This window comes from Podarcis liolepis, assembly GCF_965112155.1.
Source record: "Podarcis liolepis genome assembly, chromosome: 9".
NCBI lineage: Eukaryota > Metazoa > Chordata > Lepidosauria > Squamata > Lacertidae > Podarcis > Podarcis liolepis.
Window position 1 is genome coordinate 47,165,629 of NC_139564.1, and position 17,920 is coordinate 47,183,548.

The 17,920-nt window shown below is 40.7% G+C and overlaps 1 protein-coding gene across 1 annotated transcript in view; it reads right to left on the reverse strand.

Annotated features, from left to right (window-relative positions):
- Positions 1-4,536: 4,536 nt before the first annotated feature.
- The window catches only part of LOC310686593 (glycine receptor subunit alpha-3-like), a gene marked incomplete at its 3' end in the record, with an annotated part of 33,536 nt that continues 20,152 nt past the window's right edge, over positions 4,537-17,920 (reverse strand). Inside the window, exons 2-4 of the mRNA XM_083460422.1 lie at positions 16,247-16,374; positions 6,459-6,526; positions 4,537-4,557 (exon numbers count right to left, since the gene is read on the reverse strand). Coding sequence (XP_083316548.1) covers positions 4,537-4,557; positions 6,459-6,526; positions 16,247-16,374 — 217 coding nt within the window. The remainder of the gene's footprint in view (positions 4,558-6,458; positions 6,527-16,246; positions 16,375-17,920) is intronic.

The window sequence follows — 17,920 nt, forward strand, 5'->3', positions numbered from 1 at the left end:
GTATGCAGGGAATGCGGGTGGCGCTGTGGTCTAAACCACTGAGCCTCTTGGGCTTGCCAATCAGAAGGTCAGCAGTTCGAATCCCTGTGACAGGGTGAACTCCCTTTGTTCTGTCCCAGCTCCTGCCAACCTAGCAGTTCGAAAGCATGCCAGTGCAAGCAGATAAATAGGTACCACTGTGGTGGGAAGGTAAACGGCATTTCCATGTGCTCTGGTTTCTGTCACGATGTTCCGTTGCACCAGAAGTGGTTTAGTCATGCTGACCATATGATCTGGAAACCTGTCTGTGGACAAACGCCGGTTCCCTCAGCCTGAAAGCAAGATGAGCACCGCAACCCCATAGTTGCCTTTGACTGGACTTAACTGTCCAGGGGTCCTTTACCTTTTATTTACTTTATGCAAAATATTGTACTTCAGTTTCCACCTGAGAATAACTTTATATTGGTTTCTTCTTTCATTTACCTTGGTAATCACTTCACACAAGAGTTAACACAGCAGATTCAATTTTGAGTGTGCAACAATTTCTGTTACCATCATGCAATTTATGCATATCTATACAGTTGCCCTTATTGTGTCAGATGCATCCCTTGCTTAATTTGTGAACATACTGGGACCAGTGTAAACATAATACGTGTTAAAAACAAAAAGTAGCCAGAGGGAAATAATTTTTCCAATGTCTTCAGCATTTAGCTGTATCTCCATGTGTGTAGGTCAATCTCAGCTTGATATATAGATGATTTTACCCTTAACTCCTGTTAGAGTTAATGGCACTTAAACTCGCAAATCCCACTCCATCAGCATAATGCACTCTTCTAGCCTATATTCCTTTTGCAGCTGACAGTTTATTTGCAGTCTTCTTTCAGAGCCAAAAGTCACAGAACTTTACAATAATGTGAAATCTGAAATAAACACAGAAGCAAAACAACCTGCCAACTTCTTAACCATCCATGGTAGTTGCACCATTAACAGCTGCTTGATGTGCATCCCTCAGCAGGTGACAATGTTTATTTATCTACAAGGTGCAGAAAGATTTGCCTGTTGATGTCTGCCAAGCAAGTGGTGGCTGAAGGCTTAAAAAAAAATCTCCGGCTATTGTAGATACAGTACAGTACAACATTCTGTTAAATTTCTTCTCAGGACCAATGGACAACTGAAGCCTGAGACTTTCTATGAAAGTTTCCACGAAGCTTCTATAGGTAGTCTAAAAGGTGGTGTTTCTAACATTTATAGAGGTATTTTATCTTGTTTAATGGTTTCCAGCATGAGTTTAAAAGGAAGTATGATCGAACTTGGCAAGCATTGTGGCAAAAGCCTCCAATTAGTGTTATGTTTGCTATCCATGATGAAAATAATGTTATGCTAGTATTTTACCCCTGCTAAAGTTGTTAGGAAAAATGCTGGTCTTTCAAATATATATTGGAGAGGGTGTCGGGGTGGGGATTCTTCCACCCCTCTCTTTTTATTTTAAACTAATAAAAGTGTTGTTTTTTTCTCCATCAGTTAAAAACCCCATCCATTATCATTTCCTTTATGATTATGGTGCTTCAGTTCCTAAACACTCAACAACAGTTGCCCTCTCAAACACTTACTTCAAAGCAGTCTCATTGACTTTTGTCTGCTCATTATGAATGATGTATGGTCTGCCACATTTTGCCTTTTGAACATATGCAAGCCGTGTAGCCACTTCTTTTTTACACCAGCAGCATGCAACCTGGTGCCCCCACATGATGCTGATCTACAGCCTCTATCATCTCTGACCATTGATCATAGCTGGGGTTGACAGGGGCTGGAATACAAACACATTACTGGGAGGGCATCACATTGTCCATTCATACTCTCTGTACCCTGGATTGTCAATGAAATTCAAAGCTACACACTTGATTCTAATGGATTTTTGGAGTTTTCTGGAGGCCAGTTGGGCTAGCAGCTTTGGAGTTGGGACAGCTGAGGTTGTCACATCCAAACAATAATTGTCATTTTAGCTGTTCAGGCTAGGCACTGCTGGCAATCATCTCCCTGTGTCTGTAAGTCTATTTTCTCAGTATGAGACGCAGGGAGTGAAAGTTCCACTTGTTGAATTTTTATTTGTCACACAGCAAGGTACATGGAACCTGCCAGAAGTGAGTTAGCATGCAAGCCTAATTTTCTAGTTCTTCTTCAAACTGTGAATAGTGTGTTTCCAAGGCTGACTCTCTCTATGATTATGAGATTAACAGCCTCTTTGACCTGAGTTTTCTAAGAATAAGACAACTAGACAGCCTCACACAAAAGAGCAAATCTAGTGCCAGCTTCAGCATGCAAGTCAGATCAGTCACTTCCTGTTCCTGGTCCAGTCAATGTGCCTGTTAGCAGCCAGCCTTGAAATGCCTGTGAGGAAAAGCTTGGCAGGACTAAGCAAGAGACATGGTTCCTTTACACAGATAATTGGCTCCATTAAAGTCGCTTGCTGTTCGATCCCTTTCCAAGTGTCAATGAAACAGTGGCACATTTACTAGTCTCTTAGGATCTGCTGCTTATTTCAGAAGTGCTGCTGTATTCTGTTAAGCAGCTTAAGAACAACGAAGCACAATCTCTCTCTCATTTCGGGAGATCATCGCAGAACTATAGCAAGGGTCACGGGCAGGATCTAAAGAAAGACTTCCTGAAGAATGGGAGATTCCTGATGATAGGAAGCTGGCAAATTCAGGGCTGACTTGCTGCCTCCTCTCCTTCTAACCCAATGTGACATGTAACAGCCACGAAAAATGCTGAAGGGCACTCTGCAAACAATATATTGATAATGAGAAGAAGAGTCTACAATAAAATAGGCAAATAAATCATTACAGTTTCAAAACATACATCCCAGCAAGAAGTACAAAGAACAATATAGCACAAACATTATTATTGTATATATGTCTCTCTCATATCTGTCTCTACAGCCACAGCAGGTGTTGCAGCCTTCTAACAGTATGACTTCACCCCCAAAGGTGCATTCCTCCATAGTATCCTGGGACAGATGGCTGCCAGACCCAAGAATTCTCTAAGAAGCTGATGTAAGATCTTGTTTGAAAGAACTTCCTAAGATGGTAACACCTTAAAAGCATTTTTAAACTTAAGGCCCTGATTGAAGTTTTCACAAATGGGTGGGGAGACTTCAGGAATGGTTAACTCTCCAAACTAACTTGATTCCAGGAGGGCAAACCCACTGAAGGGGTTTAAAATTATAGGTAGGTGATAATTTTGGGCTACCTGGACATTCCTTGAAATCCTCTATGTGCAGTTTGGCCATTAGGCAAGCATGGTGATGTGGCAAGTGTGTGGTTACATAGAATGGGGCCCTTGCATTTGATTCCCCCCCTTTTCTTTTTTGTACAGTGTTCTAAACTGCCTAGTTCATGGGTAGGAAAATTGTGTTCCTACAGGGACCTGTTAGACCTGCAACCCCCATTGTCCCTGATCTCTGGCCATGCTGGCTGGGGCTGATGGGACCTGATGAGTCCAAAAATGTCACCCAAGGGCTATAGGCTAGCCACCTTCTGCTCTCATTCATTAGTACTCCTTGCTGGTGACAGGCAAACAGTGCTATCAGGCTACAATTTAGGATGCTTCTGTAACCCCTCCCCAGAAGCAAGGGGGAGGAATGCAGCTGTGACCACCAGCTCTTGCATTTTTATTCCAAGTTTGATGGAAAGGAGAGACCAGCTGAAGAAGCAAAGCAGTCCCATCCTCTCTTGGAGTATGCAACTAGTAGTATCATATGCAGGCGGGGGTGGGTGGGTGCTAACTTAATAAAGCTCAGCCTACTTGGATACTATCACCATCCTAAAATTTAATTTTAAGAATTTATTTTGCATGTACATTTCCTCTCCTTCATTTGCTCTGTTACTATGTTTTCTACATTAGCTTCTAGCATTCTTTGATAAATGGGAGACAACTGGGCATGACGTGATCTATGCTTAGAAACTATAACTGACCAAGCACATTTCTGTTGTGTTTAGGAAGTTCCCTTCACATTCAGCTTCCCTTTTTCACTTAATGTAACAGAATCAAGCATGAGCCATTTGGGAAGGGCCATGTCTTGGTGGTAGAGCATCTTCTTTAAATGCAGATCACCCACCCAATCCACAGCATTTCCAGGTAGGACTAGGAGAAAGCTCTGTCTGAAACCCTGGAGAGCTACTACTGTTCACTGTAGATGATGCTGAGCTAGATGGACCAATGGTCTGAATCTTCATAAGGCAGTTTCCTATGTTTCCATTACAGTTTAAAGAGTTATAGACAGGGTATGATGCAAAAGAGGATAAAGCTCCTGTGTCATTATTAGTTGTAGAGAAGAGGGAATTTCATCAGATGTAGCTTGCATGACATTCTCGTTGAAGATCTCTAACTTTTTAAAAGCAGCCATCGCACACACACACACACACACACACACACACACACACACACACCTTGTTTTGAACTTACTCAGCTGTTGGTTGTTTTCTTATGACCAAGCCAGCAAAATAACAGATGTTGGTCTACATATATTAGATAAGCTACATTAAAATAAAATGGACTTTAACAGTATTTCTTCGATTCCTGTGAAATACCATGAATGCACATTTGAGAAGGAGGTATGTATGTTAAATAACATAGATAGTTCAGAATATAGAACATACACAATATCTTCATCTGCTGTGCACTTAGAACATAGTAAAATGTAGGGGAAATGTTGCACCCCTAAATTCTAAGCTTTCTTCAGAAAACTATTTAGATACTGATTTAATTAAAACTTCTCCTTCATCCAAAATAGTAAGTGAAATGTAATAGTGGCATGGATAAAATAAAACAATATCTGAAAGGTGACCCAATTGTTCAAGAAAACAGCATCAAAATATTCCCTAGCTATATTGAAGTATCAGATGTTAACCTGTAACTAAGGTACATAACATCCCTACTTTAATTTTAAAGAGCTTTTCTTGTTTGGTACAGTGAAGTTAAAGAATATAGATGCTAAACCAAGAGAGAGGTCACAAATAGAGCTATGTGTGTTTTAAACATGCTCATGTTCTCAAAATGATGGCTTTGATTCTGACAGAATTTGACAATTGCTGACCGCAAGAAAGTCCTCCTTTGCGCTGCATCAATGCATAATTTAGAAGTGAACTATTTCAGAGCCCTGCCATTCCTCTACATTCAGAGCAGCAGTTTACTAGGGAGTTCTGAAAACGATGTACTATGAGCAGTGAAAAATAAAAAAAACCTATGCAATAATTTATAATTGACTGCAGCCAAGGCCCTAGAGATGAATATGTATTGCATGTACCCACCTAATTGCAGCTTTCATTTTAGATGAGTGAGTTTCTGACTCTTATCATGGAATGAAAAGATCTCAATGTGTGTGAGGAGGGTCTGCCAAAGACTGATAAACTATGGAGTCAAACTATGGAGTCAGTATGATCAGGATACAACACTTCTGTATATATCTGTGCATCTTCCTCTCTTCCCTAGGACCTTCCCCACTTTGTCCACAATATAGTTCCACTCAGTTGCTCCAGTCCAGTGGTACCTTGTTCTGATAGGATTCTTATGCAACGACTTATCCATTCACTTCAATGTAAAGAGCAGCTCTGCACATGTAGAGCTATCATTTCCATTCAAATAAGTGTGAATGTTCTCCTATTGTTTCATAATGTGCAAATATGATAAATTAGGATTGAAAGATGAAATGCATTGAATTTCTCCTTCACATTCACCCTTCTTTGAATTTTGCAATGCAATTCTCCAAAAATGTTTATAAAAATGTACATAAAAACAAATACAATAGTGGAAGTAACACAAAAAATGCAAAACAAAAAATTGCTGCAGAAACACTGAGAACTGAATTTAAGATTGGCAAAATGAGACAACTGAAATTGGCAGATCCTTCCATCCCTAGCAGTAAGGTGAAGGAAAATTAAATAAGGGCAGAGTAGAAAACAAGGGATGAAAAGAGCACCAGGTCACATAATAGCAGAAAAGAAGTAAAAGATCATTCATTTAAAATAAACAAACCCAGATAGGTTTGTTTCTTTCAAAGGCATTCAACAGCCAAATCAATCCTTAGCATTTAGAAGTTAGATTTTAATACAAAGTTCTGGAATTCTAATACAAATTTTCTTGAATGTCTGACATGAAGAATAATCCTTCATACTTGGCAAAGGGATGCAGACATGAAGCTGCCCTTTTCAGTGAAAGGAATGGAGATGCTTATGCAGGAACTCTGCAAGTATATGGAAGCATATGCCCTGTTCAGCACTGAAGTGATTAACCACAAATGGAGTGTGTTTCATTTTAGAAGGCTCCACCTGCCAATTAAAGAACACTGATCAGGATTGCATGCAAGTACATTAAAAGGTAAGTGCTAGTAAGATCTGCAGCACTTACTTCCAGGTTAGTGTGCACGTGATTGCAGTCTAAATAATTTGAAATGTAATTGTTTGTGATAAAGAACATCTTACCATGGTTGTTTCTGCAATGGATCCAAAACTGTTTATAAAGATGTTGCATGTCACATTTACCGGAGGCCCTGTAAATGAAATCAAAACGAGGAGAAATTACTGCTCACACCAAACAAACAAGTCAAAACCTGTGGCTGCTAAACCAGGGATGGCAAACCTTTTTTTAGCCCAAGGTCCACATTCTCTTCTGGACAACCTTTTGGGGGACCACATGCCATGGTGAAAGGAGACGGAGCAATGAAGGTGATGCTTCTCTTTGCACATACGCTAGTTTCTACACACCCACCCTCTCTGCCCTCCATCCAAGCAAGAAAGAGACATTGTCAGGAGAAGGCAAAGCGGGGTGGGGTGGGGTAAGGATCATTACTAGAGAGAATGTGTGGCCTCTGAGGGGCGGGCTTGGAGGGCAGAATTTGGCCCTATGCATGAGCTAAGAGAAATGGAGGTAGCACTGCAGCCCTAAGACCACCTTTCATATATCCTTTTCTTTGAGTACCTTTCCATTTCTATGTGCATTTTAAAGGATTTCCCCTTAAAACTCCACAGACAAATGGGATAGGATGGGCTTACTTCCATTCCCTTGCAGAACTGGAGTGGAGATTTTTCCACAACATCTTTTTTCTGTAATCCACAATAGGCTGCCATCCAGAGACCTTGAAAGCCTACGCAAAGTTCATCTGAAGGCCAGATGTTTGGAGAAAAGGCACGTGGGTGAGTAGATGCAGAAAGTCCCAGGTTCAGTCACTGGTATCTCTGAGAAGCTGAAAAGGGCCCCTGAATGGAGCTCAAGGACAGCCGCTGTCAGTATGGACTGAATGAACTAGTTGAGCCAACAGTCTGACTCAACAGCAGGACTGGGACCATGTTGGGCTGACAGAATCACAGAATTGTAGATTTGGAAGGAGTCCAAAGGGTCATGTTGTGCAACGCAGGGATCAGATCACAATAGAGATTTGACTCTATTCCTGTGCATTAGAGTTTCCCCAAATACACTCATGTAGCAGATACTAGCAACCAAACTTTCCCTCCTAGAATTCATATCAGCTTTGGGAAATTTTTGGGCAGGACAGGGGGAGAGTAGAATTAATCTGGCTCCCAAAATCCTTGGTTCTGCTTACATACATTTAACACTGGGCATGCATGGTGGTGTCACAATCTTTGTCCTGTTGGTTTTCAAGCATCTCATTCCGCTGCCCCCCCCCCAATTTGTGAGTGGGAAGAACAAAAGGCTGTTGCCGGAAGGAAGGTGATTAAATGCTCCAATGCACGCATGGAATGCCATTATTCCAACACCTATTGCACAATTGCACAAATTTAATTTAAACTGGATGCTAAAATCGTTTACCTTTGGAGGAGAAAAAGCAATCCATCTGGTGCTACCAGTTGGTATCTGATCAGAACGATCAGCTAAGTGCCTGCTATGAGACCTATAATAATGGGCAGTATGCTTGTCACTTTCAGTGGAACAATGTACACTGCAGCCTTTCGGTGCAATGACTGAAAGTGACACAGTTTCAACAGATCTATTCCTTTAAGTTAAATCAAATCACATTTTACCGCCCTGACAAGTTAGACAGGGTTGTCAAGTAGAAGAAAAGGGACACACTCCCTCAGGTATCTGTCAAAGGCAGTCTAGACATGTTTCCTGCCTCAACATCCAACATTTGCAGAGGTCCAAAAACACACACACAAAAACCCCACACCCCATTCTGAACACTGGTTGTGTAGCCCTTTGTTCCACATGCATTTGAATGTATATCACTGGATTTTTCTATTCTTTGCTGGGAGATCCACTAGTGAGGATGGGGAACCAGGCGTTGTTGGACTCTGGTGCCCACAAAGGTGTGCCTAGCAACTTTACTGCGCTCCTTTTGCCATGTGCTGAAGATGCAACTCTTTACCGCAGCCTTGACAGCTAAGGTATTTGTTGAATTTGTACTCTTTTGTTCCATTGGGATTGGTTTGATAGTTGTAATGGTTTTAGTTGTTGTGCACTCTGTTGTTCTTTCCTGCTCTGGGACCTTGCGGCAAAGCATGGGCATGAAATCTTCTAACTAAATAAATAAATGAGAGCCATCCAGCATGGTCAATGGCCAATGGATAACTGGGCACTGGATCGCCAGGGGTTTTCCATTCCTGAACTAGGAGAACTGTATGTAAATTGCTTTGAGTCCAGTGATTTTTTTCTGGGGAGACTCAAGTACTGACACCTTCTCCCCCTCCCCCAATGTTAAAAGTGTGTCATTTACTGTAACAACTTCATGGTGAGTACCAGACCTTTTTTTCTTTTAAAAAAGCACTGTTTGAGCCACTTAATAAAGTGATTAATTACTATTATTAATAATAAACACCCGTGGTTCTGCTCACAGACATGCCCTTCCTTCATGTGGGTACTGCGAGGATGAGATGCCCCTCAAACCCAACACTCGGGAGTACATTCACACTGCACTGCTGAAGAGATGGAGCAATTCAGAATTGTTGCATAAAGGGATTAAATTTCAGAATAAGAATCATTCAATCAGTGCTTGTTATGTCTGAAATGCAGCTTTTGTATGGCTGATGTAAGAAATAATGGATTATTCTTCTGACAGGAAAAGTGCTTTTTGCAGAAGTAATGATCTCTTTTTAAAAAAATTATTCTTATTAAATATTTTCTTGGTTTACAAAAGTACATTCCCTGTCTCTTTTTTTCAGGTTGTGCAGTCATTCTTACAAATCAGTTACATTTGTTGTGAGACATTAGTGTTGAGTACAGTATAAGGTTGGGGAAGAAGAGGGGGGAAGATGAGGGGTGGGGTGGTGAGGCTTATATTCTTTTGTATAGTGTACGTATGTGTTCTCCTTTAAAAAAAAATCAAATAAGGTGTCTTTTGATACTCATTAGTACTTGGTTATTGACACTGTAGTTGGTGTAGCCTCCTCTCTTTTATATATATGGTAACAGGCCAGTTTTGTTGTACTTTCCCTCTTTTCTTCTAACATGCACTGGGTGCACTTGTGGGGCTAAAGGTGAAAATCATAAATGGGAAATATAATAAACTGTCATGTGAATGCAGCCAATCTCTCTCTCTCTCTCTCTCTCTCTCTCTCTCTCTCTCTCTCTCTCTCTCTCTCTCTCTCCCCCCCCCCCCCCAACATATCTAAGTTTCTGTCTGTTATTCAGGAAATAAATTTTTGGATAGTTCAACTTGAATTTTAATCACGAGGGGCAACTTGTATTAGTCTACTGAATGTTAACCTAGAATGTTTGAATTCCTCTCCCACCATCAACTACCAAGTGGACTTGGATATCCCAGACTTAGATGCACATCTGTAAAATGGGAATAATTATATATTATCCAAAGTAGTTATAACAAAAGGAGGATATTAGTGCATTTTATTAATTTCCATTCATATCTAATTCCAGGAAAATTAAACTAAACCTAAGGTCCTTCTTTGATAACAATAATAACTAACATGCAAGGTAGAAAATAACCATTAAAAACCACTATGAAGAACCATAGGGTTGTGTCTGAATGAATAAAGCAATTGAATCTCTGGAAGATTACAATGATGCCTTGCCACCATTTTGCTACAGGCTAAAAAACAAAAGTTTTTTGATTTATTTATAATGAGCTAGACTGTCATAAGGGATAAGCAGTTGTGTCACTGCTAATGCTTTCCTGCACAGAAGCCAGTAGTAAGAAAACAATGTGCTTGACAATCAATAATTGAAATAATAATTTGCCTGCTGGAAAGTGCTTGAAGCATCCTAGAAAGAACCAACATACCCCCTCTCCAAAATATGCAGTCCATGCATGGCAAAGCTGTAAAGATGTAAAGCTGATGGAATGGTGTCTATCAAGCGCCAATTATACTCTACAATAGAGTTTGCTTTTTAAATGATTTTGCATTAGGCTATGGTTTACCATGACCACTTGAATGTGAGAGGTCCCAGAGAACAATTTGCACCTCCTATGCCCCTCTGTGGTTTTTTTTTTAGCTAACTGAAGTGTGGCAGAGTGTGTGGAAGATTTAGGATGGAAAAAAGAAACCTCTACTTCATGCAGTGCACAGTCAAATTATTCAACTTGGTCTCCAGGAGGCAGTGATGGCCACTGATTTAGATGGTTTTGAAAGAGGATTAGACAAATTCATGGAGGAGAGAGAGAGCTATCAATGGCTACAAGCCATGATGGCTATGCGCCACCTCCACAGTTGGAGGCAGCAATGCTTCTGAATACCAGTTGCTGGAAACCACAGGAGGGAAGAGTGCTCTTGTGCTCCTGTTCTGCCCTCCTCGTTTCCCACATTGTTGGCTGCTGTGAGGACAATATGCTGGACCAGATGGGCCATTGGCTGTTCTTAGCTCATTATGAGTCTTTCAAACCAGTAATCACAGCTAAGGTCTCTCCACCTTACCCATGACCTATAGCCAAGGTTTGTTCCATGCTTACAGTTTGTAAGCATACAGTTTGTAAGGAGGAAGAAGATTAAAAGAAGAGTTTGGATTTGATATCCTGCTTTATCACTACTCAAAGGAGTCTCAAAGCGGCTAACATTCTCCTTTCCCTTCCTCCCCCACAACAAAGACTCTGTGAGGTGAGTGGGGCTGAGAGACTTCAAAGAAGTGTGACTGGCCCAAGGTCACCCAGCAGCTGCATGTGGAGGAGCGGGGAATCAAACCCGGTTCACCAGATTATGAGTCTACCGCTCTTAACCACTACACCACACTGGTACACCACACAGGAGAGACCTTAACTGCAATTTGGTTCAATTTGGCATAGTTGATGCACCATACTGAGCTAAAAAGCCCAGGGAGGAGAAGGAATGTACAATTCTGCCAATTTTGGTTTCTATCAGGCCTCATCCACGCTCTTTCTTTTCTTGTGCCTAGAAAGCAGAGATCGGAGCAGTTTTCTGCTAGTCCTGTGCTTTTCTAGGCATGGTTCCAAGTGGTTTTGCCTTCGCCCCACCACTTTCCCCCAGAAAACCCACTCTTTAGCCAGAAGTCAGAACTAACGGCCATCCATGGAAAAGCCAATTGCTGTTTGTTCCAATTTAGCACTAAACTGCTGGTTTTCCCACAGGGGAAGCAGTGCGGCACACAGAGATATGGATAAGCCCTTAGTTTCTCATTTTCCCCACATATGTTGTTTTTTTTTTTAAAAAAAATTTTATTGCGTTTCTTTTCCATTAGTTCACAACATCAGTTACAAAACAGTGAGCAAGAAACAAATTTTGTAAATAGACAGGTATAAAGAGATAAGAAAAAAGAAGAAAGAAAAGAAAGAAGAAAAAAAAATTAAAGATATTTCATATTGTCTTTCCAAAAGTTACTCTCCTGTGGACCTCCTCACGTCCTCCCAACATTGCATTCTTTGAACTCACATTGTCAGCAATTTGTTACCTTATTTCACAACTTGCTGTACCTTTCAATTATTATGTAACCAATTTCAAAAGAAAATTGTAGTTCAATTTTAGTACCTTTATAATAAACATAATATATTTGTTTCAAATTGTCTTATTTTCCTCTGTTATAACTTGCTTTGTCATTTACCTAATCAAATTGCAGGAGCATAACATTTCCTAATCGTGTACAATCTTAACATTCAAACAACTTATAGTACTTTTGCAAATAGTCCTTGAATTTTTTCCAGTCCTCCTCAACTTTTTCCTCGCTCAGATCTCGAATTCTGCCAGTCATTTCTGCTAGTTCCATATAGTCCATCATCTGCGTCTGCCAGTCCTCCAGTGTGGGTAAATCTTGTGTCTTCCAGTGCTTTGCGATAAGAATTCTTGCTGCTGTAGTTGTATACATAAACAAGGTTCTATCCTTTTTTAACACCTTCCGGTCCACCATGCCCAGGAGGAAGGCCTACGGTTTCTTGGGAAAGGTATATTTAAATACCTTTTTCAATTCATTATATATCATTTCCCAGAAGGCCTTCACTTTCGGGCAGGTCCACCAGAGGTGAAAGAATGTCCCTTCTGCCTCTTTACATTTCCAGCATTTATTGTCAGACAGGTGGTATATCTTAGCTAGCTTGACTGGGGTCATGTACCACCGGTATACCATTTTCATAATGTTCTCTTTCAGGGCACTACATGCCGTAAACTTCATACCGGTGTTCCACAACCTTTCCCAGTCCTCAGACATAATGTTATGTCCAACATCCTGTGCCCATTTTATCATAGCAGATTTAACTGTTTCATCCTGTGTATTCCATTTAAGCAGCAAGTTATACATTCTCGAAAGTACCTTGGTCTTTGGTTCTAGCAATTCCGTCTCCAATTTCGATTTTTCCACCTGAAAACCAACTTTTTTGTCCATTTTAAAAACCTCTTGAATTTGAGCATAATGTAGCCAGTCTCGCACCTTACTTTTTAGTTTGTCCTGGCTCTGCAGCTTCCAATTATCTCCAGATCTTTCAATTAATTCCCAATATTTTGGCCAGTAGGCCTCCATATTGGGTCTTTTTTTTGGAGCCTTGGCTTCCATCGGTGATAGCCACCTCGGGGTCTTACCTTCTAGTAAATCCTTATATTTCAACCAGACGGCAAAAATTGTTTTCCTGACAATATGGTTTTTAAACAGTTTATGAACTTTCGCCTTGTCATACCACAAATATGCATGCCAACCAAAGGCATTGTCAAACCCTTCCAGATCTAGGACATCAGTGTTCTCCAACAGAAACCAATCCTTCAACCAACAGAAGGCTGCAGGTTCATAGTACAACCTCAAGTCCGGCAGGGCAAACCCCCCTCTTTCTTTCGAGTCAGTTAGTATTTTAAATTTTATTCGGGGCTTTTTGCCCTGCCAGACAAACCTAGATATGTCCTTCTGCCACTTTCCAAAGCATTCCACTCTGTCCACGATCTGTAGGGTTTGAAACAAGAATAACATTTTCGGCAAGACACACATCTTTATAGCTGCAATTCGACCTGACAAGGTAAGTTTCAATCTTGACCAAATTTCCAAGTCCTTTTTAATTTCCAACCAACATTTTTCATAATTGTCTTTAAATAGATTCAGGTTTTTGGTGGACAAAAATACCCCCAGGTATTTCACTTTTTTAACCACACTTAATTCTGTTTCTTTCTGGTACCCATCTGTTTCTGTAGGTGTCAAATTTTTAACCAAAACCTTAGTTTTTTGCTTGTTTAACTTAAATCCCGCCACCCGACCAAACTCCGAAATGAGTTCAAGCACTCTTTTTGTGCTAGATTCTGGCTCCTGTAATGTTAAAACTAGGTCATCTGCAAAAGCTTTCAGCTTATATTGTTTTACTCCGACCTCTATACCTTGCACCAACTGATCCTCCCTAATCGTGTTCAGCAACACCTCCAGGACAGAAATAAATAACAGAGGAGATAGAGGGCACCCCTGTCGTGTCCCTTTTTCAATTTTGAGTTCCTCCGACACCACATTGTTCACTATCAGTTTAGCTTTTTGTTCTGAATAAATTGCGTCTATTCCATTTTCAAACCCCTGCCCCACTCCCATCCCTTCCAAATTTTTCTTCATGAACATCCAAGAAATGTTGTCAAATGCTTTCTCCGCATCAATAAAGATTAGGGCCGCATTTCCACATCAGTTTGCAGATTTCTTGACAAAAACAAATCCCTTCAGCCTTTTAGTGTGATTTTCTCCTATTATACACATTTTTGTATGCAGTTTTCCTTATATACACTTTTTTCAATGCAGTTTCTCCTAGCAGAATGCATTTTTGTATCATGTTTTCATTAATATCTGCATTTTTATGCACACTTTACCCTAGTATATGCATTCTTATACATGCTACTTCGCTGGAAAATAACACTGTGGAATTTGGAACTGTGTGAAGTTCAAGGGGTGTTGTGCCTTGTTTAAAAAAGTGTGAATTAGGTAGGCTCACCTTTAAATTATAACTGAATTGAAATTCTTCCTATTCCTGGTGAGAAGCAATGTGGCTGCCTCAGGAGCCAGGACAGTTGAGCATTTATGCTAAGTCATTGGTTGGCTTTAGGTGCAGAGTCCAAAATAATACGAAATTCTATTTGGCAATATTTTCTCCCACAGTATAGAAACACACACAAACCAAAAACTCGGCAAGGAGGATGCTTATTCCCGCAATTGACATCTTTAAATGGCATCTCAAGGTGTTCCTGTTTATCTTTGCTTTTGGAACATGAATTGTATTGTTTCTGGACTATGATTTTACAGATATTACTTAGTGCTTTAGTATTTTAATTGCAATCTTGCGATTTTATTGATATTTTTATAGCATGATTGTTTCAGTTTTATGTTTCTGTTAAGCCACTCTGTGGCAGAAGGACAGGACTTAAAAACATTGAAACTAACTACCGCATAATAGTTCAGATTTATTTTATTTTTTTTGCAAAGTACGCTTTTAAGAAAGAGAAAAATGCCAAATTAGACTTGTGTCCCTTCTGTATTCCAGCAATTACAAAATAAGGCTTTTGATATTTAGAATACATGTTGCAGAAGAATTCACTACGTGCTCAACATCTGCCCTATTCCACAGTTGGCATGACCTCCTGGTGTCTATAATAAGCTCCACTATCCAATCTCCAAATGACCCTCCATGCCTTCAGCTTTCTACTAATGCTTTCCCCCGGAGATCTTTAAAAGATTCCAATAAAAAGTGGAAAGAGATTGGATTGCCTCCTATTATTTGCCTGAAGTCATCTTCTGTGCAGCGTAGCTAAGGTAGATTGAACTTGAAGTTTATGTGCTAATGGGAATAACTATGGTAAGTAAACGAGAACAGCTTCGGCTGCAAAGCAGTGGCAGTGGGGGAGAGAGAGTAATTAGGAAGATGATACCAGCACAACATCAGGAAAGTAATATTAGAAGTGCATATCTTATGTAACTGTGCAAGTTCACTTATATAGCAACCTTCTTTTTTCTCTCACCAAGCAAAAAACCCAAACACACAAGGCTCAGCACATATGGAACAGCTGCCCATGGAGGCAGAATTAAATGGTTCCCTATGGCTAAGAAGCTGTTTGTGTGAAGTGGTTCGCTGAGTTGCTATGCAGATGAAGGAATTCAGGCTGCTCCTCTGCACATGTTTGGGTTTAAGGTTTCGAGGACATTGAGAACACCGATAGCTTACTATGTGGTCCAAGTCACCATGGGGAATGATTTAAATAAACCTCCTGATGGAAACCATTTTGTGTGAAAGAGAATATCTAGAAAGAGGGGAGCACCGTATGCAAGCAAATGGGATAAAATGGTCTAGCAACCTACATTCCCACATTATTCTGAGTTTAAACTTTGCTACGGAAGGCTCTCTCCTGCATTTTGAATCCAGGCACCCAGCCAATCCATACACATGGGTCAGAGGGTTTCATATTTTCCACCCACATATAATTGCATGATGCAGTCCTCCACAGGGGTGGTATGAACACAAATACTGGACACGAATACTGGAATCATGTGAGCAGGACAAACTGTGTGTGTCTTTCCCAATTAGGTGATTATTGTGTGCGAAAGACCCACACAATTGACTTATTCATACACATCACTATTGAAAAAGATTCCAATACAAGGACAGAGCCAGGATCAGCTATGGCTGAGCCATCTGAAACCCATGTGGTCGTCTCCCTCCTTTAGGAATGGTGGGCATTGCTCTAGAAGTTTGAACCAGCAGAAGAACATGTAGTTGTTTTAAAAAAGAAAAGATTTCTGAAGTGTGAATGATCAAAACCATATTCTCAATTATGAGCCAAACATTTTTCTTGCTTCTAAAACAATTCAAGCAACATTATAACCCAAATGGACACCTGGGAGATGACATTACCTTTGAAGTTCGGTCTTATTCTTGCGTCGTAGCCAGACATCCTACCCATTAATTTATCCAGGAAATCTGATGGAGACATTGGCATGCTGCGTGATCTTGCACTGTCTGTTTCCTTCGTGGCCACCAAACTAAAAGCAAGCAAAATCCACACTTTTAATCAGCTTAAGCATCCAACATTTTTGAGATTCAAAAATGATGTCTTTGTAAGAATGAGCTTAAATGATAATTGTTGAAAACTAAATTGAGAATTTCATTGGTACTACTATTTTCCCCTTACTGTAAATTAACCAAACATATTTTAACAGAACAACACCAATGAGAAAATGAATATACGGTATTTTTAAGGTTGCCATCCTAAGCAAATATCAGTGGAAACCAAAGTTGTGGCTTAGTGGGAAAAGGTTGTACCAAAGCTCTTTTAATATATTTCATCCGGGATGCCCAATAAGTGAATAACTCCCATTGTGAAATATATTTCCATGGGATATAAACCCTATTCAGGAGTTCAACTCATGAGTAAGTGGCCCAAATGCAACAACAGAGGTTCTTACATGAGAGTAAGGAGGAAAGCTTTATTTAAGGCTTACAATGGCACAGGTCAGGCTATGGGTACAGATTCCCAAAAGCACAGCTAGAGAATTTAAGATCAGCATCAGGGATCTAAAACTAGATGAAAGCTGCAAAGATGTCCCAACAAATGGTCACACGTCCCTGTCAGATTTTGAGTTCAGCTGTGGCGTGCTCCCCCTGTGAGGCTGACACACTTGGAGGCACAAGCTTCTATGAAGAGCATGTATCTGTTACCAATAGCAGAGGCAGCCCTGAGTTTTCAATGATGGGATGGAGGTCAGTCCCCCAAGCTGTTGCTCCAGCTGCCCAGACTCCCCTCCTGGCAAGTTAAAACCCTCATCCATTGCTAGGGAATCTTGCTGCTCCAGGGCTAGAGCAGGATAGGCAGCTAATGTAGGACTGCCTACATTTTCCCAACATCTAAATGGACAGGAGGCCACATCCTCCCTCTCAGCCTGCTCCCCACATGTGGTGCCTTCCATGCTCTGCTTCTCAACTTCCTCATCGGACAGCAACAGCTGCTCCACTTGGACTCACGATAGTAGAACATGGGAGTAGAAGTGAATACCTTAAGCTTTGGCCCCTCCCTCACCTGCTACAAGTTGTGGCCTTTTCCTGTTCACGGGGCCTTCCCTCACCACATATAATCCTAACAAAAAAATTCCTTCCAGTAGCACCTTAAAGACCAACTAAGTTAGTTCTTGGTATGAGCTTTCGTGTGCAAGCACACTTCTTCAGATACACTGAAACAGAAGTTGCCAGATCCTTCTATATAGTGAGAAGGTGGGGAGGGGTATTACTCAGAAGGGTGGTGGGAATGGGTGATTGGCAGATAGCTGAGATGAGCCTGTTGACGACTCTTAACGACTGCAATAGGTCTTACAGGAAAAAGCAAGGGGTGAGAAGGTGAGAAATGGCTTTGTCATGTATAATGAGATAAGAATCCAATGTCTTTGGAAGTAGCATACAGTGGTACCTCTGGTTAAGAAATTAATTCGTTCCAGACGTCCATTCTTAACCTGAAACTGTTCTTAACCGGAGATACCCCTTTAGCTAATGGGGCCTCCTGCTGCCACCACGCCACCGCCGTGCAATTTCTGTTCT